This window comes from Phragmites australis, chromosome 10 (genome assembly GCF_958298935.1).
Source record: "Phragmites australis chromosome 10, lpPhrAust1.1, whole genome shotgun sequence".
In the NCBI taxonomy this organism is placed as follows: Eukaryota; Viridiplantae; Streptophyta; class Magnoliopsida; order Poales; family Poaceae; genus Phragmites; species Phragmites australis.
This window is the reverse complement of record NC_084930.1, coordinates 33,082,687-33,105,558: the sequence shown is the minus strand read 5'-3', so window position 1 is coordinate 33,105,558 and position 22,872 is coordinate 33,082,687. Positions and strand designations below refer to the sequence as shown.

Genomic DNA, 22,872 nt, shown 5'->3' with positions numbered 1-22,872 from the left:
AGTCAAACTAGATCCGGCTCCAAAATCAATAGCGGGTGCAAAATCACCCCCGCCCCCGGCCCCGACGGGGACCCGAAACCCGACAGGCAACCCGAAACCGCGACATGGAAAAAAAAACTACAGCGTCACGTCCTCCCGCGCACGCACCCCGGCGCTCGCGTGTCGCGCCTGCGCCCTCCCCCCCCCCCCCCCCGGGGCGCCCTCGTCAACACGCGGTGCCCCCCATGCCCGCGCCTGGCCGCCTAGGGCCTCCCGTCGTCCCACGCCCGCTCCTGGGGCCTCCCGCCATCCCGCACTTGCGCCTGGGCCCGCGCCAACACGCGGCGACACGCGCCGCCCGCCCGCTGCCCAGCTCCCGCCCCCTCCCGCGCTCTCCCACGCCCGCGCCTGGGGCCTCCCGTCGTCCCGCGCTCGTGCCTGGGCCAGCGCCAACACGCGGCGACACGCGCTGCCCGCCCGCTGCCTAGCTCCCGCCCCCTCCTGCGCTCTCCCGGGCCCGCGGGGGCAAAGAGAGGCCCGGCCCCGAACCCGATTCGGATCGGGACCCCGACCCGATAACCCCATGGGGCTGCATTCCTACCCAAACTTACCCCGTCGGGTCAGGTCCCCGCGGACCCATCGGGGCAAATTGCCATCTTTATTCTGGAGCAAACTTGGCAGCTTGCTTGAAGGTTGACACATATACTAACTGTTCGTCTCTTCTATCGTTACTTCCCATTCTGAAATTTATTAGTAATCCTTTGAATGCGCCTTCAGGTCGCGTCAAGAGAAGAAAACAAGGGTAAGATGATCGTCACTATGCTTCCAAGCGGCGGTGAGAGATACATGAACTCCGACCTCTTTGCAGCTGTAAGAGAGGAGTGTATTGCCATGACATTTTGATCTCATCACCTTATTCAGAACAGCTCTATCATAGGCTACATGTAGCTGATACACTGATACGGTGACACCACAATGTACTGTATGTTCTTGATATGGGATTTACGTTCAAGAAATTTGTACTGAACTAACTAGAGCGTGACAACGTGTCCCAGGCTTATTTCAAAATTCAATTGATTTTTTTGCTGAACTAACATATTGCGGCAAATTGCTCTAAATTGTTACGCTGTTACCTCACAATGCCGCCCTTTAAGAAAAACAGAGACAGACCAGAATGTCAGTTGACGGAAGGAAATTATATGAGATCGGTACCCACAGAAAAACTCTCATCTTCGTATGATACGTGTCCTCTACTTCTCTCATATGTGTTCAATCAGATCGTTAGATCTAGAATGAACAGCATGGATCAAGGTTTCACAAAAAACTTTCTTTAGAGGGTCTTATATAATTTTCTTCTGCAGTTGACTTGCCACACGCCCGCACTTTGGCGCTTGCCTAGAGGAACGGTAGAGAAGAATATTGTGATATTATCCAACCAGAGTCTGGCTCAAGGCCTTTGGTTGCTCACTTTTGGTTGATCTATATCTTTTCTCCCAAAGCTTTCCATCTTGGTTCTGATCAGTTCAGGAATCATGATCACGCAGATGGTTCTTAAGGTAGATACTAAAGTTTGCGCCTAAGTATCCGCCGGTTTCCGCGCGCCCCTCGGGGTTTGGAGATCTTTTCCTCGCCTCGTTGCTGCACGAGCAAAGCGCTGCCGGATTCGGCGGCTGGTTTGGCCCGGCCGGCCGTGCGTCCACGCGGTGCTGGTGCGGTGGCAAAGACGCGACGCCCCCTGGGTCGGGCTGGGACTGGGATCCAGCTCGATCCGCCGCTACGAGCTATGGAAGCCGTATCATCCCGCTGCGGCGCCAGCTCGTTCAGCTCCCGGCCGTGCGCTGTCTGCCACGAGCCAAAACGACCTGATGGCCCGCCAGGCGAGGCCGTTCGCGCGCACGTTGCTGCACGCCTGCGCCGATCGTCCGCGCCGCCGCGTCGTCGTTGCAACAGCTGCCAGCAGATGCCACGCTGCACTTGCCTTATTAAGCGCCGGCCCTTAATTTAGGTGCTTCCCAACCTTTGTGCTAACCTGGCGACCCCTCTCTTGTCCTCCTATATATTTGCTCTCTCAGGTAACCAGCCGGGGATTCGATCGTTCAAGCCCACAAAGGGAAGCTCCAATCCTTCTCCCCTAAACGATAGTAACATCTCGCCTCCAAAATTTGCTTACAGGATCGCCTACGCCTCGCCGTTGAAACGGCACGAAAGCCGTCTGATCAGAGACCGGCGATCCGAGGTTCTCCCAAGAGGGTGAGAGTGAGACACCTCATTTGCATCGGTGTCAGTCGTCCGGGCCTACCGTGAAGGAAATCTCGGCCGTCCGATACGATATCGGACGGCTCTGGTCTCATCGTATTACCGTCAAAGCCGAGAGAGAGACCGGATCCAACAGAGGAGGGAGCAACTAGGCGTTCAGCACGTAAGTTCGTGCAGGCGCCGCGCCGGTCGCGTCAAGACCGGTGAGCGGCGGCTCGCACGAGCATGGCCGTGCCCCAGGAGAGCGACAACGCCGAGCTCCGTAAGGACGGCAGCAAGGCGAGCGAGGAGAGGGCGTCGTCGTGCTACCACTCCTCATCGTCGGAGGCCGCCATGCCGTCCTCCTGCGAGGAGGCGCACGAGCGCGCAGCTGGACCGAAGCAGCACGTGGACGGTGGCGCCGCCGCCGCTGCCACACCGCCTCCGACGCAGCAGATGGACCGGCAGTCCTCGGTCGACGGCGATGAGGCGGCAGCCGAACCTGGTAGGATCCCGTCGGCGGTGTTCGAGCGGGACCCGGCGGAGTCCAACAAGGACTGGAGCATGATGTCCACGGAATCTGTGTTCGGGCTCCAGGTGGCGCCGTCCAGCGACTTCACCGGCTTCTTCCTGGCGCACCCGGAGCTCATGGACATCTCCACGCCGGTGCGCACCAGCGCGGCCGACGCCGACGCCGACGCCACCGTGCTCGCGCCGCACTTCGAGAGCATCCCGGAGCACCCCGAGACCACCATGAAGGGCAACTACTCCTTCGCCTTCCCAAAGTACGCACATTGCCATTCTTTTACATATTCACATGCACGTCTATTAGTTGGTTCTCGACTCTCGACTGATGAACAAAACCTCTTGTGCAGCTTGATAGAGGACAAAAGGCACAGTTGCAAGAAGGGTCATCAGGAGGAGGAGCAGCCGGCAACAACTGAGGCGGCCGAGGCAACGCCGGAACCGGAGGCGCAGGCGAGCAGCAAACCGGAGGCAGCGCCGGAGAAGGAAGCAGCAAAAGGCGGTTTGCTCTCATGCTTTCCCTGCTGCTCTTCATGAGACAGCGCATGCAACGGAGATGAAACGGCATGATAGATCTTTTGTAAATAGCGACTTCGTGCTGTGTAAATGGAGCGTTTGCAGAGAGATATCAGTGTAAGGGCCAAATCTCTTGGTACATACAAAGAGTTTGAAAAGCAGAGGTTCTGGACAGTTATGACATTTCAAAATTAGATTTTTCACGCAACGATCTTTTTGGGAACATGGAGAAACTGAAGCAAATTCAAGCTGTTTTTTGCCTTTCTAATGCTTCTGTACGGCTGTACCGTTCAATTCGGAAAGCGAATTTGTAGCCGGAGAGTATTACAGTAAATGCTGCCATTTTTTTTAACTAAATCGGCAAGAGAATTGCTGATCTTCTATTGATAGAGAAGAAAAGCAACGTATATAAAAACCCTCACGGCGTGGAGTGCGCCAAGGGAAACCACAAAAACAGGGCAGGAAACAACAAGAAAAAAATAAGCTATACGCACATTAGAGGCCTAGGATTATCATGCGAAGCTTTTTTGCACCCGCAATGTACCAAGTGGTGGCCTTCTCTTTGATCTTAGCTAACATGTACATTACCGTTGATTCCCACCGCTGAAAAACACACGCATTACACTCTTTCCGTAGCTCTCAAATCACCAACATCATCAAGGAGCGGATCGCTTTGGACGGTAGTCCGATTATCATCCCCACTTGGCGCCACTGACCAAGAGCTTGGCTCAGGCAGATTGATAGAGACTCACAGACATATAGCATTCCAAATAAGTTGGCTGTACCAGCAGCGAGTGAACAAATGTATTGCCGTCTCATCACATTGCCAACACAAGGGGCATACCTGCTGGTTTGGCCAGCCCCTGCTCTGCAGACGATCGGCTGTCCAAAGGCAATCTTGGTAGACCAACCGAGCAAAGAACCTATACGTTGGCGGAGCCCACGCTCGCCATATAAGGGCATCCAAGTCGTTTACAACGGAGCCAAAAAATTGTGCCAAATATGTCGATTTTGTCGAGTATTCCCTATCTATTGTAAGGTTCCAAGTGATTTGGTCGGGAGTATCCTCTGATAGCTGCACCGATTGCATTCGCTCCCAAAGGATAACAAATTCAGAGAGATGTTGGGTCGAGTTTATGGCCGCAATGTTGATATCGTTTATCCAAGCATTGCCAGAAAGAGCTCGTTGAACTGTTCTGTTCTTCTTCTTGCTAATGCGAAAAAGGTGTGGTGCCAGGTCCTTAGGAGAAGCTCCATTCAGCCAGGCAGAGTGCCAGAAAGAGGTTGTCGCACCGTCTCCCAACATGATGGTCGTTACGGCGTTGAAGAGCCGGCGATCAGATGCAACGCAAGGAAGCTCCATTCCCACCGATAATTTGTTGTTGGAGAGCCACGAATGCCAAAGTCATCTCAAACATAAGGCGCGTGAGAATTTTCGAAGGTCCAGGATTCCCAAGCCACCTAGGGAAGTCGGGCGACAAACACGGTGCCAGTTCACCTTGCATTTACCTCCTGTGATTCTATCTGTCCCCGCCCAAAGGAACTAACGTCTCATAGAGTCCACTTCCTCAATGACATCCATCGGCACTCTGAAAGCTATGAGATAGTAAATAGGTTGCGAGGAGAGCACTGACCTGACAAGAGTCTTCATTCCTGCTTGAGTCAACAATTTCCCTTGCCAGTTCCCGATGCGCTCTGCGGCCTTGTCAACTAGCGGCTGGAGGTCCACCTTTCTCAAATGAGTGAGAGTCAATGGCAGGCCAAGGTACTTGATAGGGAACCGAGTTCTGGCTGTTGGCCAGTCAGCGAGGACGACATTGAGGTCGATGTTATTGCAGTGAATGGACACAACTTCACTTTTCTCCAGGTTCGTCACTAGCTAGTTACTTCCTAGAAGTGTTGAATAATCTGCCTGAGGGTACCCACATCAGCGGCTGTTGAGAATAGGAAGATGACGGCGGCCCCAAAGAGGTGAGAGGAGCCATAGCTCAGTGGTCTGTCGTAGGATCGCCACCAGCGGGTCAATGGTGAGGACGAAGAGGAGCGAGGAGAGGGGGTCTCCTTGGCGCAATCCCCGGTCATGGTGGATCGTCGGGGTAGGGACACCATTTATAAGAACCTGGGAGGTAGATGTACTCCATAGCGAAGAAAGCCATTAGCGCCAGATTGGAGGGAAGCCCCATCATCGAAGCAGTTAGAAGGTAGTCCCACAGTACTGAATCAAAGGCCTTGGCGATATCAAGCTTGAAGAGGAGGGCCGGGGTTCTTAGTCTATGGAAATGTCTTGCCAAATTCCGGACGTACATAAATTGTCATGTGGCTCTTGTCTTGATGAAAGCACTTTGATTATTTGAAGTTAGATTGTTCATGACGGGCTGTAGCCGAAGCGCGAGCATCTTGGCTAGGATTTTGGCTACACCATGGATGAGGCTAATGGGCCAGTGGTCAGATATCCGCTCCGCCCCCTCCTCCTTTGGGACTAAGATAATGCTGGTAGAGTTTAGCAGACTCAAGCTTGTGGTAAGTTGGTCGAAGAACCTCTGAAAAACACTTATTAGGTCATGTTTGATGATATCCCAACAGGAGTAGTAGAAGGTTGTTGTGGAGCCGTCAGGTCCTGGTGCCTTTTCCTTAGGCATTTGGCGCAGCGCATTAAGCACCTCGCTCTCAGTGAAAGGGGCAGCAAGGTGAGAGAGATCCTGAGTCTCCAGCTCAAGTTCCTCCTAGTTAAGGTCCTGGACACGAGGTGGCATTGCGGCCATGATGTTTGTGAAATGTTCATTGGCAACTTCCTCCTTTTCGTCTTGTGAGATGGCCCAACCTTGCTCTTTCCTGAGGTGTTGTATGAAATTCTTACGCCTCCTGAAGTTCACTTTAAGGTGGAAATATCTTGTACTCGTGTCCTCGATCCGTAGGTTCATGATTCGTGAGCGCTGTCGCTTTCTCGCACACTTGATGATGGACAACCCCATTACCTTGTGCTTTAGCTTGGCTCGCAGGTCCCTCTCTTCATTGGACAGGGCTCTCCTTTCTTGAGCTATGTCCAGCCGCAATATGATTTCTAGGGCCATATGGAGTTGTAGCTTGGTGCCGGAGATTAATTGTTTGCTCCACTCCTAAAGGTCCTTGGCCTGGTTTGGAGTCTGAAGTTAAAGCGATGCATAGGCTCAATATGCGGGTTATTCGCATTCCATGCCTTCTGAACTACTTGTCTAAATCCCGGCATTTGTATCCTGGAATTCTCAAATTTGAGGCGCTTTCGTCGAGCAGGCTGGTTTGATTTGATAAGAGGAGGGGGCAGTGGTCGGAGTGAGCCGAGGAGAGAGCATGTAGGATGTGCGAGTCAAAGGCAATATCCCAAGCGTCGTTACAGAACAGTCGATCTAATTTGACCAAGGTTGGGTTATGTCTCTCATTGCTCTTGGTGTACTTTATGTTCTGAAGATGAATCTATTTTAGGTCGCAGAAATTCAGCACGTCACGGAATTGAGTCATGAGGTTGCGGTTGATGTTTGTGTTATTCTTGTCCCGGGCTCGATAGATGAGGTTAAGTCTCCCACGATTAGCCATTTCCGTTGCGTATCCTGACACAAGGCTTTGATCTCCTCCAGGAACGTAGGTTTATGCATGTCTCTGGACGGGCCATACACGTTCCAAAGGACCCAGTCGCCAGGGAGAGTCTCAGAGAAGGAGCAATCCCCCCATGTTCCAAAGTGCCCAGTCACCGGGGACGAGTAAATGCTGCTATTCAAGATTTAAGTAACTGATACTCAGAACATTTGTTGTGTAAAGCAAGAAATCTATCAAAAGCCTAAGCATATGCTGTCCACCCAGATGTATGTGAATATTCCTTATTTGAATGTAAAAGACCAGGAAAATAACATGTTCATCAAGTAAATTGGTGTGGGACTCATGACAAGATCACTGTGGCCTAAGTGGTTGCATGACATAAAAGGTGCCCCTAGCACAAAACGAAAATCAGCAAAGAATTTTCAGATAAGTAAAGCATCATATATTCTACAGCACAGCTAAATGTTTGCAAACCAAGGAAATTTAAGTGCCAAAGACATATAATTCTTTGTACGATGTGCTACATATTTAATGCCCAGCCAAGCAAGGCACAGCAACAAAATGATATCTCATTGGCCATATACAACATAGAACACATAATTTTGAGATGGCATCTCTATCACACAGAGCAGGCCTACTGAACTAGTAGAATGGCAATGAAAAAGAAATCAGATGGAAACTTGCAAGTAACTTCATGTTTGCATACCATTGAACTAAAAGACCTAACTACTGACTGGAGACTGGTGTGCCATCTTCATTCTGAACAGCTTCAATTGCCAGAGTTTTCTTAGCAACTTGTTTGGGGATATCAAGGTCATCTTGGATGCAACGTTGCAAAGGATGGGATAGAAGAATGCACATCTGACGAAACAGGACACGAGCAAGCCCTTGACCAGTCTCAAGAATGTACCCCTCATACTGGCTGACATGCTCGAGAGCATCAACCAAGGCATCATAAACCTTCTGTGGACAGTTATCAGCATTAGGCTTGTCGTGGAGATAGATTATGTCCAGGGTGAAATTCTTTTCTTTTACGGGCCACTGATGCTGTGGCTTGGTAGAGGAACGGCAGTATATGAGTACCTGGAATGATTAGCCTAGCAGCCGTCAAGACCCGTCAAGACAGACTCAAGACATTATAACTGAAGAAATGGAAAGTAAATTACTACATATGGAAACAGTGTGTCGTTATTGAAAGAATCGTGTTCAACATGTTGCCAACAGTATGAAAATTGGTGATCCAGGTGAGAGCTAATTTCTATGCTTTCTGAACCTTCGCTAGCATCTCAACCAGCTCGGTCTTTCCAGTTTAGAGTTGTCCTTGCATTTTACATGTATTGAAACACGCTAGTATTTCAGAGCACCATAATTTATTATGTAATCCCTTTATGTTAACTTTACATCACACGCATGTGATAATAAAAGAAAATTCTAGGGAAGAAAAGCATCCAAACAATGGAAACCTAGAGGCTCCAAGACCCAACTGTGTGCCCACGGGATAACCCTATAATGGTTTCGCATAAGCATAGTGTTATTTGCCATTTGGGACCAACCACGGCAAGTCTAAGTGTTTGTAACCTTTGATGTGGATGACTTAGGCCAACCTAGCTTGGGTTCACATTGCTTTACATACTAACTAATTCTTTCACAATATCCTTTGGACAGTTCTTGCTGTTTGTTAACCAATTGCCAACCAGATTCTAGCTGCCCACATGGTTATCAACAATGTTTTACATGACCACTTCTGCCGGGTGTTGGATTGGTTACCAACACTACAGAAGAAAATTACCACCCAGCCATTATTTAAAAGCAATGTGAACCTGAGTGATAGATACAAAAAGCTTACCACCCTGAGTAGACGGCCTTGGAATTCTGCTCTTTTCCCTTCCTGGTGAGCTATCTTGAAGAGCTGAGTGAGATCAGCCATCGAATATCTTGATTCTGAAGCGGACAGGGTTCGGATTGCCTCACTTGCAGAACCAGCATCACTGCTGAAGTCCTTCTTAACCTTAAAATCCAGTGAGGAAGCAAGTAAATTTCTCAATTAACTATCATGTTCCAGAAAACAAAATAAGGATCTTACCAGTTACCACCAACACCCATAGCAAACTACTCCCTCCGTCCATCTATGTAAGGCGTATTTTAAAATGAAAAAGTCTTCAAAAGTAGATTTTGAGTTTTGACATTGAATTTCTCTTATGATATATAATATATTGCCAAGTGCTACGAAGTTAACATCGTATTAAAAGCACTTCGAAATATGAATCTATTGGTACAATTTTTGTAAACTAAACATACATATAATTTGACTAATTGTTGGTCACACTTTACAAAGTTTGACTTTTTCAAATAAAAATATGCCTTATATAGATGGACAGAGGGAGTACAGAATAACAAAAGAGTACAATTTGGGAAATATTTGGGTCCACTATCTCACTCAAATCTTAACTTCAACCCAACCTAAACAGAATTCCTTCCTGCAGATCCCTTCATATCTCGAATTAAACATACTAGCACGTACAGTTAATAGTTCCTTGATCTACCCAGCACAAAAGGAATCGTGATTTCTAGTGTGAGACAGCAGGTACTCGTCAAAAATTTCTGCAGAAATAGGAATAGTACACTCTAAATTTCTTATCGAAAGGGACAATGAACGCGAATTACCGCTAAACCTAACCGAGAAATGAAGGGGTCAGGGACATCGCAGTACCATGGAGACGGTCTCGCCGAGGGAGGCGAATGCGAAGCGGTGGTCGGGGCACATGGTGAGCTTGCCGTGGACGAAGAGCAGCAGCGCCTGCCTGACCGCGTCCATCCGCCTCACCCCGGGCCGGGGCCCCGCCGCCCAGGCGCCCCCGGCCGCCCCCGTCGGCTGCGGCCCTGACGACGCGGTAGAGGTAGAGCCGGAGGACGCCGCGGCGGCGGCGGACTTCATCTCAGCGCGCGCCTCGACGTCGACGTCGACGCAGAAGAGGATGTCCTCCGGGGGAAGGCGGACCGGCGGCAGCGAGTAGCGCGGCGCCGCCGCGGCGGGCGGCGTGGGGTCCGTTGCCATTGGGACAGCGCGGTCGTGGGTTGGGTGGGAGATGGGCTTGGTCGGAGATCGTGGCAATGTTGGGTTCGTTTCGATGGCGCGGTCGGAAGGCCCCTTCAGCTGAGTAGTGGAAATTTCGACTAGCACTTGGGGTGCACAAGATTTATCATAACTATTTGTTTACATTAAAATTCGTATTAAAGATTTACTTAAAAAATATGATAAATAAGAAAAATCAATTTATAAATAAATATTATGTGTAATATATAAACGATTGTAATAAATTATACGTCCACAAATAACTATGAACTTGCATTTTCTTTTCATCTTCATACTTCAAGTCTTCACTTCGTTGGGTCGTGGTTACACCGAAAAGCACTTGGCTTCCGATGAGAAAATAGTTTTGTAGATCTTGCGTTTCTTAATTCCTCCGGCATAATTCAGGTGATCACTCCTCCATTTATAATATATGCAAACATATTATTAAACAATATTAGGTACGTAAATGTTGAGCGATCTTATTTGTGGTTTATGAGTGGAAATTTAGGGGTCTAAATGTCCTTCTTTTTTTTCCTATGCAGGCCTGAGTTTAAAAGCTTGTCAACCAAAGAGAGACAAAAAAAGAAGAAGAAGATTAACCAATCTAACCTTGTCACGGTACATTGGGTTTAGAGAACTGTATCTTCTAAATTATAGCATTTGGCAGGGATGTTTTCAGTAATCAAGAATGAAAGTTAGTAGTTCAAAGACTATTAAATATGTCATAATCTCAAATATAAACGATGCTAACTAGAACCCAGTGGATTCTATTTGTAGCACTCCACTGGCACTTATATGTGAAATCAAAGTCTTTGGCACAAAATTGGAACTTAAAAAATTGACGGAAGGGCACCATCAAGCATGGAGCTTGCGGCATAATTTGACTTAACACTACAAAATTTATCAAGTTTAGACATAGCAAGGATTGATAGGATAATGACTCTTTATTAATTCTATAGGCGAGTGCATGACCATTATTAGTTTGTGAAACGATTTGTCTGGTCCATCTCAAAATTCCTTAATTTATGTATGGAACAAATGATTATTATAAATTGAATGATAATAGCAACTCGTACAATAATATAAAAATAGTATCATAATAATAAATTTAGTTTATAAAACTTACTTTATAAAACAATATTTTTGATTCATCTCTCTTCTTCCCCTCACTTAAAATCTTAGTGATGTTGTACTACACCTATAAAGCAACTAACGTGTACCAACGTACCTTGCTTGCATCGACACGAAGGGTGTTAGGCCACGCTCAAGGGATTCCCTTCGCGGGCAAGATTTTCGTCGTGAAATGATTTTCATTCCTTTCAATGCTCCAACGGTTTCCCTTTACAGTTTTCTTCACGACGGGATTTTCAAAATTATTCCTTTTAGGACATGATTCTCCTTCCTTTCCCTTCGCAATTCTCCTCGAAAAGAAATTGTTGGAGATGAAGAAAAATAAAGAGAATAGGAACGAAAAAGAGAATTGGAAAGAAAATAAAATAAAGAGAATATGGCTGAAATGATCTTATACACACAAAACCCATCCCCTCCGCTCACTCCGGCCAGTACTACTGGCCAGCCAGATTCGTGATGTAGATGGATCCTCGTGTGCTCTCTCTGAGCGGATGGGTACGTTGTTGCCATTTCGCGCAATCCAGCATCTTGGTTTTTTTACGCCGCCGAAGCTAACTCTCCGTCGTCGTCGATCGTCGACCGTATAGTGACGTGTCGTCCCCCCGCGCGCGCGTCGCAGCTTCGCGCGTTCCTCGTCTCTGTTGGCTGCAGTGCCCGGGCTCCATCCCCTCGATCGCAGGCTAGCCGGTGCTACTAGTTCCACAAGGACCACAACCCACAAGACAGGAACAGGAGTGAAGTGAGCAAGCTCTCGGCCGGCTGCTTTGTGGTTAGCTTGGATCGTGGATGGATCCTGCTGGGAGCAATGCGGCTCGCCGTGAGCTCTCTCTCTCTCTCTCTCTCTGATTGTTAGTGGTCGGTAGGAGTACGTACTGCTAGTTGATGAACTCCAACGATCGCTCCCTTAGCTGATTATTACTCTGTTACTACTCAGTTCCGCCAGCAGGGGCAGTGGTGGTGGCTGTGGCGGCGGCGGCGGCGCCACCGGCACGAGCGGCAGCAACACGCCGGCCAGCACGGAGACCGCTGAGCGCGTGAGCGAAGTTGGCGATGGGCCTCGTCGTCTGGGGGTTGGCAGCGGCGGCCCTCGCCTTCTTCGCCATGAACCTCAACCCGGGCGGCACGCGCTTCCTGTAAGTTATCGATCGCCTCAAATGCATTATGCAACCGTGTCTCATAGAAATGTTTCACAAATAAGATATCCCGGAGACGAAGAAACACTGTGAATTTGTGTGTTTATCAGGATCATCAGCGCTTGCAAAGTTGCAGGGATGAGAATGTTCATAAGTTGCATCTTCGAAACAGGGCGGCATGACTATCTTTTTCTCTCCTTTTTCCCCCTCAGTTGCAGTCTCCACTTGAGCACAGCCGGCTGTTGCAACTTCTCCATGAATGTACTCGAGCAAGCGACTCCACTGCTCCAAGAAACACACTGAAAAACACACCAAATTATCAGCACAACCCCCATTTCCTCCCCTTAACATGTCTAGAACACAGAATTTTCCCTAATTCATGCGGGAATTGAACTATTTTTAAAAAAAAAAATACATTCGCACTTCGTACGAAATTCGAACGTTCCAACGGGGTAGTGCTTCCAAAGATTATCCAAAAACTTCATAGCACACAACTTCATAAAAAATTCACATATGATAATCAGATTTAGACATTGCTTGTTTTTATGTAATTATAGATTGTAAAATTTTATAGTATAATTTAGCTCGTGAATAATTAGAATTAGCTTTTAGATTGTAATCATTTGTTTTTACTTTTACTAGGACTAAAATCCATAATCAGAATAAAAAACAACCAAGTATTCTGCTGGTGCATGGCGAACGAGCAACCACCACCGGAATGCACACACTAGCATCTCTCCCATGCAACCCCGACGCACGTACGTCCCTCTCGGTGCATATGGAGTGTCAAGTATGCGATGCCTGCAAGGCGGAGGCGTCGTGCTGCTGGTGCATGGCGAACGAGCTCGACCGCGACATCGGCCGCGAGTAGCTCGACCGCCGGAAGCTCCCGGCGGCGATCTCGTCGGCGGGGTCCACGCCGTCACCGGCCTCTCCATCCCTCTCCCCGGGGATCTTGCACTTCTCCCCGAGGATGATACCCTTCTTCCACAGCGTGTCCTCCGACTCCACCTTGTGCTCCTTGCGCTCCCGCCGGCTCAGCCGCAGCTTGTCCGGGATGTTCATGCTCAGGTTCTTGCTCAGGCTGATGGACAGACGCCGCTTCGAAGTCGACGACGGCAGCGCCACCGGCGCGATAGGCCCATGCGTCGCCAGCTCCGGCGACAGCGTCACCACCGCCTCCTCCTCCTCGGTGTCGGCGTGGCCGTCGGAGACGGAGCCCAGCCCGGCCGTGGCGGGCGTCGCTTGGCTGGCCGCCTTAGGCTTGCGGCCGCACGCCGAGCACATGGACGACACCAGCGCGACCGTGGCGGCCACGCACGCAACGAAGAAGGACAGCGCGATGGCGTCGTGGCCGAAGGGGTGCGCGCCGTCCGGCGGCGACGGCTGCAGCCACCTTGCCATTGCCCCCGGCGGGGTGCCGGCGACGTGGGAAGTTGTCACGTCGGCGAGCTCCCGTCTCTGCGCGAGAAGCTAGCTGCTCGTCCGAAGCTTCTCTTTCCGGCGAGGCGGTGGAACCTCCCGTTTCCAAATTGGAAACTGGAAAGGGCCGGTTCGGTTTCAGATTGTGTGGCTCTGGGATGATACTGGTGCTTTTTGTTCTTAACTGGGACAAGCTAAATTTGGGGAGAAATTTCATGGGATAAACTTGGGCTGTGCCTGCCTGTGTAAACCTCCAGCTAGCTGATGAACAGTTAGGTTCCGTGCTTTGACACTTGAATTAACAGCCTTGTAATAATCTAAGTTACTGTTATGCTCAGTTTCACACGCACACACCACTACACATTCACATCACACTCACACACGTGTGAGTGCACACCTATCACACGCCTACAAATAAAACTGCTAAAAGCAGTCACGTGTGCAAATCATAGGCATCTAGCATTTACAAATTGACACTTGACTAACATTGTAAACTAGTAAACTAGTTGTGCTTCCTTCACATAAGTCCAGTTGTTTCACAAATTGACACTTGACTAACATTGTAAACTAGCAGTGCCTCCTTCACAGAAGTGCTCATTGTCGAACTCCAGAGTCCAGCTGTTCTCCTAGTGTACATTGAAAATGACTGAAAAAATTGTACACGTTTATGTAGTTAAAATCTCTATCAAAAGCTTTGGATGCTTTTGCTGCGGGCACACTGTTCCAAGAAAATCATCTAAGATTTTGCTCCAGGAAAATGGAAGATGTATCACTTTACTGAACCAATTCGACAATGCTGCGGTCTTCACAGTTCAGTTTTGCTTTTGCCAGATTTTGCAGGCTTCTTCGTCCCTTGCCACCATTTCTTTACCATTTTAGACACCTTGTTTACGTTCCCTTTCAATTTTTTGCTGGTATCCTTAAACTGTTGCACGACTTGCTGTTTCAAATCTTTCTTTTGAGAACCCTTGTCTTTTAGAACTTTTCCCTGGCAGGGGTAGAGGAGGTGTGATTAACTGCTATAACTGAAATAAATATTTATATCTGAAATCATCTGAATCATTACCAAGTTCTTCGAGAAGTTGTCCTCCTCATCTTCATCATCCTCCTCCTCATCCTCTTCAGCCCCGAAGTTGTTTTTCATCAGATCGTCTCTAGAGTACATCTTCATGCTCGGGGCTCCCGGCATGCCCTGCCATCACCCATCAGTACTATTTCATCATATGTTGCATATACTTGGATAAAGGTATAATAGCCGCAGTTAGAATATATACCTCCATTGATCTTAATATCTTTTCCATCTCAGCATCTTTCGAAGGCTTTGCGGCAAATGGATCTCCAGGGACCCGATCCTGAGAATGTTACAATGATTTCTCAGAAATGAAATGCAGATACTTGTATCTCGGCATTCATGTCCCCAAAACCTCACAGGCTAATGTTTTATTATCAGGTGGAGTGAACTTTTACAAGCGAAGCATCCAAACACGGCATGCAACTTGTGCTAAAATAAGGTTCTAAATCAGGCGATCCCAACCTTCTAAAACAAGAATGCGATACCATTGTCAACTCCTTGATTCTATCGCTAAAGTTGTTTTATTTCCAGCATGCCTATTGCTAAAGTTGTTACTAAACTCCCTTTACTTTCCCCTCTAGGGAGCATTTCTTGTAGTATTATCATCACAGTTGTACCAAAGCACTGCAGCATATACTTCAGAAAAAACTGAATTCACTACATACTACATAATCCAATCAATTCGTTTTTTTAAGGTAAGTGAACCATTATCTAACTAAAACAGGTCACCATGCGCCCAACTTATGGCTTGAGAAGGTAATTAATGGCTAAAGGCTAAAGCTCAACTTCAGATAGGTGACAGTTTCATGGTTGGTTGTTATCATGATTATCTTCAACATATGTATATCTTGCTTCAAAATAAAACTGCTAGAGGCCTAGAACCTAACTTAGGACTAGCAAGATTTCACTGCTCATAATCAACACCACATTTCTTTTAGTTCAAATAGCTAGCTTGTTAGAAAATAGTCAATTTAAAGGACACAAACAAGGCATCAATGACTCACTTTCGGCACTGGTGGTGGGTCCTTGGCACATGCTTTGGAAAGATCTTTGCAGAGAAATTTCATCAGTTGGTCTACTGAGGGCTTGTTTTTGTAGACAAACTCAGCAACATCAGTATCAGCATACCCCATCACCTGCAATGAATTTAATGCAGTGAAGCACAACTTGAAAAAAATGATAGAAATGATAGTGCATCATTATTGATGAATTACTATCAACAGTTGGAAAGGAAACTTTAACAAGCTCCATGCAAGATTAGCACGGTTAAAGAATATATGACTCATTCACCTCCTGGCATGCACGTTCAATGGTCTTGCATTCTGCGTTACAATGCCCTTCTTCGTCTTGCTCAACAAGCTGCAAAATACTTCTATAAATTAGTACGAGATTCAGATGATGCAACACCGTAAATCACAATTAACCACAGTGCTACATGTTGACCATTTTAATTTGTCTGGCTGCCTCAATTATGAGCATCCAACTACCAGTCTTACATATAACTCGTGTTAATTTGGTGCCACTTATACTCCCTATTAAATAAAAAAAATTAGTTCAGAATTTAGCTTCTCTAGTGTTCATAAGGGGAAAATCAAGAAAACTATAGATATTGACTTAAAAACGGCGAATTTTAAGGCTAAAGCCTGAACAAACAAAGACATTCACATAAGAAGTTCACTGCTACTAAACTGCTGAGTTGAAGAAGTTCAGTCACACCAAGCTGCTCACAGTCAAAACTCAAAACTAAGGCATTTACTGATGAACATAGTTCATACTGTCACTCAAACTGAGATTTAAACATGTCTGATCACTGCTAACTTGCATCTGACCACTAGTCAGTTACTTTAACAATGTAGCTCTGCATCTGATAATCTTTTGAATGTTTCCGCATCAAACTCAATTAACAACAGAGCAAGCAGAGAACGCCAATTCACCTCCAGCTTGTCGCCTTTCTCGACGATATCGATCCGGAGCATCCAGTCCGCCTCCTGCTTCTTCAGGTTGCACACATTCTCGGCGATCTCGATGATCTCGATCTCCGGCACCTGCACGCACCCCCACCCCAACTCATCAGCACACCAGACACTCGTACAGCCTACAAACCGCTCGAATTTAACTAGAGTACCTTCTTGGAGGGCGGGAGCGCCTGCTGCTTCTTGGCGACTTGCGCGGAGATCTCGCGCGCGATCCGCTCGCACACCTGGCACCGGATGTAGGGGATGTCCTCCCTCCTCGCGGCCGTCGCCGGCTTCTTCTGCCCCGCCGCGGTGGCCGGGTGCAGGGAGACGGCCGCAAGCAAGGCGACGGCCAAGAGCAAGGCGACGGCGTGTCTCGCCATCTTCGATGGGTTCACTTCTCTCTCCTCGCTTGTTCGGCAGGCGGACTTGAAGCGGTGGACATGTGGAGTGTGAGTTCTGCGCCGTCCGTTCGTACACGTCGCGTGATCGGAGGGTGGGGACGTGTTTGGGTTATTTGGGCCAATGGGAGGAGACCACGTAGGATGCGTGACGTGGTTCGTGGCAGACCTGCGTTCTGACTTGGGTTTGCTCGAGCCTACGTGGCAGACCACGTAGGAGTGTGAGTTTTTTTTTTTGCTGCACATAGGTAACCAATTCATAAGTTATTTATGTGGTGTACATATTTCAAATTTTTTTGGAAAGTAGGAAAATGTGACATCTTTGTACAAAACATTTTTGGAAAGTACGAAATGTAAGCATGTGCGCTAACCAATGCATAAGTTATTTATGTGAAGTATACATTTCAATTTTTTGGGGAAGTAGGAAAATGTGACATTTGTGCGCAGAACATTTTTAGAAAGTATGGAATGTAAGCATGTATGCTAACTAATGCATAAGTTATTTATGTGGTGTACACATTTCAATTTTTTGGAGAAGTAGAAAAATGTGACATTTGTGTACAGAACATTTTTGGAAAGTACAAAATGTAAGCATGTGTTTGCTGTTGCAAAGAATTTAAATTTCAAAAAAGTGGGTAGGCGAATGTTGGCTTGGAGCAATGTTTGGACAACACGTGTTATTTTTCATATGGCAACATGTTTTAATTGCTTGTGGATCTTATTTTATGTTCATCCGATATAAAGAAAGGTAAAACATGTTTGCTTATTATGGAAACGCTAGAAAATTGTTTGGTTTCAATGGTTTCAGCGAGGGAGATGGTGTGCTAGGCGAGAGCTAGTGATGGTGACGGGAACTGCTCAGGCAGGGATGATTCGATATGTACGAGTCGTTCGGTCGATTTTGCCGCACGACTTTATACAATATCTTCTCGGTATATTTTAAGAATCTAAATAATCTTATTTTAAATAGAATGGTGTGATTCAACGAGAACCAAACACTAAAGACATGCTCAGATCCTACACCAGCTTGTACATAGATCGATTCATGCAGGAACTAAATACTACCTAGGTTGAGAAGAAAGACGTTGGATCCGATGGGTTGAACACTTGCCGTGAGCTCAAGATGAACGCTCTTTTTTATTGGCCAGGAAACCAGCTCAAGCGTGCGTAGCACAGTCTGTTGTACTCCTGGTACTTCAGCTTGGTTGCCTTTGATGGTTGAACGCCACATCGGCTCACGCTTGGTTGCCAGCATCTGAAACTGCTTCGTAGCACATTTCTCATGCTGAAGACGCAAACATTACTTACATAGATTGAAGCTGTCCATTGCACACACGTCCAAATGTTATTACGCATTTGTGACTCAAATTGTTATTGATGTGTATTTCAATTATTTTTGGAGGTAAACAATACAATCTATATATATTCTCAAGGTTATACAAAAAGATTGAAATCCGTGAAGTACATAATTTTACTGGGACCTCATGAATTTCTACATGGAATATTATAATGCATTTTCTAAGTTAATGTGAGACTTCTAGCCATCGCCAGTTTTTCATTAGCAAAAACTGAGGAAAAAATGTTGTACAAACTTTCTCATCGCCAATAAAAAGCGTTTCACCTAACTGGAAAAAATGCCATACACATTTTCCCATCTACAATCAAGAAAATATGTTTCACACATTGCCATTTTGCCTCGTAGCCAGGTCAGTGATGGAAACATGCGCCAATGCTCAGGTTTGGCATCAGTGTTGGAAATATGCAGCCACTTAGACCGGTTAGAAAGACCACACTTCCAGTTAGACTTCCTATTGAAGGCCGGTCATGCGAGTTTAGGCAGCCATTGTCCGTCGAATCTATGTCCAATACCTTAGAATTCGACTATTTTTGGCATAAAAAAGGCCTAGTTGTTCACAATACCAAAAGGAGAAAAAAATGGTTGCACATCTTACTGAGGTCAGAAAATGTACCACTTTCATTGTATGATTGTTTGTGGTTGGTGTTAAATGACTTTCCTGATTGATAATAGAATGATCCGAGGTTTGATCCCTTCTTAATTTGTCGCTTCCAGAACAGATGCAGCGAACTCTCTTACCAATGATGGGCCAAATGAGAAAATGAGTATGGCAAACTTAATAGAGGACAAGTCATTTGAGTGTGCAGAGGTTGAAGTTCATTCAAGGATCACTATCGATGAGGAACAATTTGCGCTCCGGTTAGTCGTCTGATCAACTCGAATAAGCTGGAGACAACACACAATGATAAGGCAATCAGAATTCTATAAAAAAAAATCAAGTTTTTTTATAGCCATCGCAAGTTTTTCATTAGCAAACTTAGAAAAATGGTGTACACATTTTCCCATCTATAGCCAACGAAAAAGTGTTTCTCCTAACTGAAAAAATGGCAGACACATTTTCCCATCTACAATCGAAAAGGTGTTTCACACATTGCCAGTTTGCCTTGTAGCAAGGTGAGTGTTGGAAAAAAAATGGCTGGACATCTTACCGAGGCCAGAAAATGTACCACTTTCATTGTATGATTGTTTGTGGTTTGTGTTAAATGACTTTCATGATTGATAATAGAATGATCCGAGGTTTGATCCCTTCTTAATTTGTCGCTTCCAGAACAGATGCAGCGAACTCTCTTACCAATGATGGGCCAAATGAGAAAATGAGTATGGCAAACTTAATTGAGGACAAGTCATTTGAGTGTGCAGAGGCTGAAGTTCACTCAAGGATCACAGTCAATGAGACATAATTTGCCAAAGAAAGAGCTCTGGTTAGTGATCTTATCAACTCGAATAAGCTGGGGACAACACACGACGATAAGGCAATCAGAACTCTATAAAAAAAATCAAGTAAAAATGCAGTTTGAGCCTTGATGAAGTCAGTTCGTTCCTCGCTAAAATGCGTCTAGGGGAAGATGGATGCTGATAAGAGGACGAAGAAATGATGGACCAAATGAGAAAATGAGTATGACGAATTTAATTGAGGACAAGTCATTTGAGTGTGCATAGGCTGAAGTTCACTCAAGGATCACTATCGTTGAGGAACAATCTGTGCTCCGGTTAGTGGTCTGATCAACTCGAATAAGCTGGAGACAACACACAATGATAAGGCAATCAAAATTCTATAAAAAAAAAATCAAGTTTTTTTATAGCCATCACAAGTTTTTCATTAGTGAGACTTCTAGCCATCGCAAGTTTTTCATTAGCAAACTTCGAAAAAAAATGTTGTACACATTTTCCCATCTATAGCCAACGAAAAAGTGATTCTCCTAACTGAAAAATTGGCATACACATTTTCCCATCTGCAATCAAAAAAGTGTTTCACGCATTGCCAGTTTGTCTTGTAGCCAGGTGAGTGTTGGAAATATGCGCCAATGCTAAGGTTTGGTATCCGTAATTCAAATAATTAATTAATAACGCATACCCAATTCATGTTTTTTGTACTCTCAATTTGCTTTATTTTCTCTTCGAATTAGTATTCATTGCTTTTGGTTCACTTCACGAGAAACTAAAATTAATAAATATGACGCCACCTAGACCGGTTAGAAAGATCACACTTCCGAGACTTCCTATAGAAAGCCAGTTATGCAACTTTACGACAGACATGGCCCGTTGGATCTATGTCCAACGCCTCATGATTCAATATTTTTGGTATAAAATGGCCCGGTTGTTTACTAGACCAATAGATCATTGGGTAATTGGGTCTCGATTAGCTCGTCAATTTCCCAGGCTATACCGGAGCACCTAGAGAAACAACATGCACGCACATATTGTAGCACTTAGTCTAGCACCCAGAACAATGAGAGCACAGCGTTTACGAGCAAGCCATCCATCTAACCATATAAAAACATAAATTGCAACCAGGTATTGAAAAAAGCAATTCCCAATTCTGAGATGCACATAAACATCCTAAAATTACATCTTAGCCTAACCATAAACAAGCATTACCGGCAAGAAACGACACTCACCGTAAGCATGTCTTAACCGGGTTAACTTAACCCTAATCATGTCCTAATCGGCTGACCTTAACCATCCTTAATCAACCCTAAAGCGGATTGTGCACGGTGAAATCAACCGTAGCCGGAACCAAACATACACAGGAGGAAGAGGGACTTACCTCACTGGTAGGGAAGGGCACCCGCCCGAGGGGACAGAGGGGAATGCTCGCCGCCACAACCTCACGGATCTGCAAAGAGAAGGACCGGCGGTGAGCAAGGCAACACGGGATGTGGGAGGAGTGGCAACGCTAGGTGCCACGCGCACAAAGTACACGGGAGTGGAAGATTCGACCTTACCTACCTGGAATGGAAGGGGACCCTCGCCGAAGGGGATAGAGGGGACCGACGGCGGAGCGAATCTGGTGAGGAGAGTGGCGGCAAGTGAGGAAATGGAGGAGGGGAGTGGTAACCCTAGCGGTGCACAAGCCAAATGAGATCTCGCGGAGGAGGGCTGGAGGTAACTAGGTAAGAGTAACGTGCCCGTGGTGGGCTTGCTTGCACCTGTGGCTGCGATGCAATTGCATCGGTCGGGTCTATCTCGCAAGCAATATTCGCGTAGATGGTCGTCTAGCGTATCTAGACAATGACTTAATGCTAATCGAAGGTTCGTCGTCCAGTTTATGGTATAGACGCAATTCTCGACGGCTAGACTATCTAGATGGTCAATTTTGGTCAAAGATGACCTAGTCAACGGAGCTAGATGGTTCCTAGACATGACTAGATGGCTACGCGTGTGACAAGTCTATCGTATTGCTAATGCAATGTATTGGTGCCTGGAGAGTCCGCACGGGAAAAAATGTTTTGGCCACATGCGAGTGAAAATTTCGGCCCCACCAAACTATTCCCCGCACAAAGACGACCTAAATCGTTCCCCACCTAGCATTTGTCGTCTTTTTCTCTCCTCTCATCTATCGCATTGTAGGTTGCCACCCCTCGTGTCTGGGTTGTCGCCCGTGCCCGCGTCTGAGCCATCGCCCATGCCTACGTCGTCACCCCTCCGCTCCACAACTCCTCTCTATCATCTACGTTTCGCCAGGTTTGTGCTCTACTCCTCAGCTTGGCAGCTCCTCTATCGTGGACAGGTACTTGCTTAAATTCCCCACATCTGTGCTCCTCCTCTGTCGGGTATGTGCTCTACTCCCCGCATCTGTGCTCCTCCTCTGTCAGATATGTTTGCACTTTTGCTGCTACAATTCAAAATCGTATAGACCGTCCAGTCGTCGTCTAGATAGCCTAGACGCTAGTCATGAAGTGACCAACTAATTACGTCTAGTGTCTAGGTGAACATGGTTTGCGAGTGATATATGCTCAAAATGGACATCACCGCCGGGCAGGATGAGGGTGTGTTTGTGTCGGTGACAAGGGAACCGGGGGTTCCTGAGTCCCGAGACCAGGACAACAGAGTGCCACGTGACGCCCTACCTCGGAGATTATCTCCCCGAGGTCCAAGAAGACCAAGTTCCGGGAGAGGGTGCTCGGGGCCATGAACAGTGGTCCCCGAGTACCCGAGTTCCCCGAGGACCCAAGCAGTCACAGTTCCAGGAGAGAGCGCTCGGGGTCATGAACAGTGGTCCCCGAGTACCCGAGTTCCCCGAGGACCTGAGCAGACACAGTTCCGGGAGTGGGCACTCGGGGCCGTGAACAGTGGTACCCGAGTTCCCCAAGGACCTAGAAAAGGCATATCCGGGAGAGAGTGCTCGGGGCTATGAACAGTAGTCCCCGAGGACATGAGAAGCCCCTTGTCGGTGGACCCCACGAGGGCTCAGTGGTGAGGTGTCAATTGGTGAGAGACTCGATCCTGCATTTAAGAGGGAGCGTGGCCTGTCACTTACAACCACTCCCCCCACGCATGTTG

General features: G+C 47.0%; 4 protein-coding genes across 4 annotated transcripts; 1 reads left to right on the top strand and 3 right to left on the bottom strand.

Annotated features, from left to right (window-relative positions):
* The first annotated feature begins 2,460 nt into the window (after positions 1-2,460).
* On the top strand, positions 2,461-3,276 carry LOC133930276 (uncharacterized). The gene is made up of 2 exons (XM_062376918.1): positions 2,461-2,999; positions 3,090-3,276. Exons 1-2 carry the CDS (start codon positions 2,461-2,463, stop codon positions 3,274-3,276), a joined length of 726 nt encoding a protein of 241 aa, XP_062232902.1.
* A 4,014-nt stretch (positions 3,277-7,290) lies between these two features.
* On the bottom strand, positions 7,291-9,973 carry LOC133930856 (uncharacterized). Its single transcript, XM_062377623.1, has 3 exons — positions 9,536-9,973; positions 8,672-8,833; positions 7,291-7,908 (listed from the first exon to the last, which is right to left on the bottom strand). The coding sequence occupies exons 1-3, from the start codon at positions 9,878-9,880 to the stop codon at positions 7,552-7,554; spliced, it is 864 nt and encodes a 287-aa protein (XP_062233607.1). The 5' UTR covers positions 9,881-9,973; the 3' UTR covers positions 7,291-7,551.
* Positions 9,974-12,948: 2,975 nt separating this feature from the next.
* LOC133930275 (uncharacterized) lies at positions 12,949-13,566 on the bottom strand. Its single transcript, XM_062376917.1, has one exon. The coding sequence runs from the start codon at positions 13,564-13,566 to the stop codon at positions 12,949-12,951; it is 618 nt and encodes a 205-aa protein (XP_062232901.1).
* Positions 13,567-14,066: 500 nt separating this feature from the next.
* Positions 14,067-17,034, bottom strand: LOC133930855 (uncharacterized). Its single transcript, XM_062377622.1, has 7 exons — positions 16,782-17,034; positions 16,591-16,701; positions 15,947-16,015; positions 15,661-15,792; positions 14,859-14,936; positions 14,651-14,776; positions 14,067-14,572 (listed from the first exon to the last, which is right to left on the bottom strand). The coding sequence occupies exons 1-7, from the start codon at positions 16,992-16,994 to the stop codon at positions 14,390-14,392; spliced, it is 912 nt and encodes a 303-aa protein (XP_062233606.1). The 5' UTR covers positions 16,995-17,034; the 3' UTR covers positions 14,067-14,389.
* Between the last annotated feature and the right edge of the window lie 5,838 nt (positions 17,035-22,872).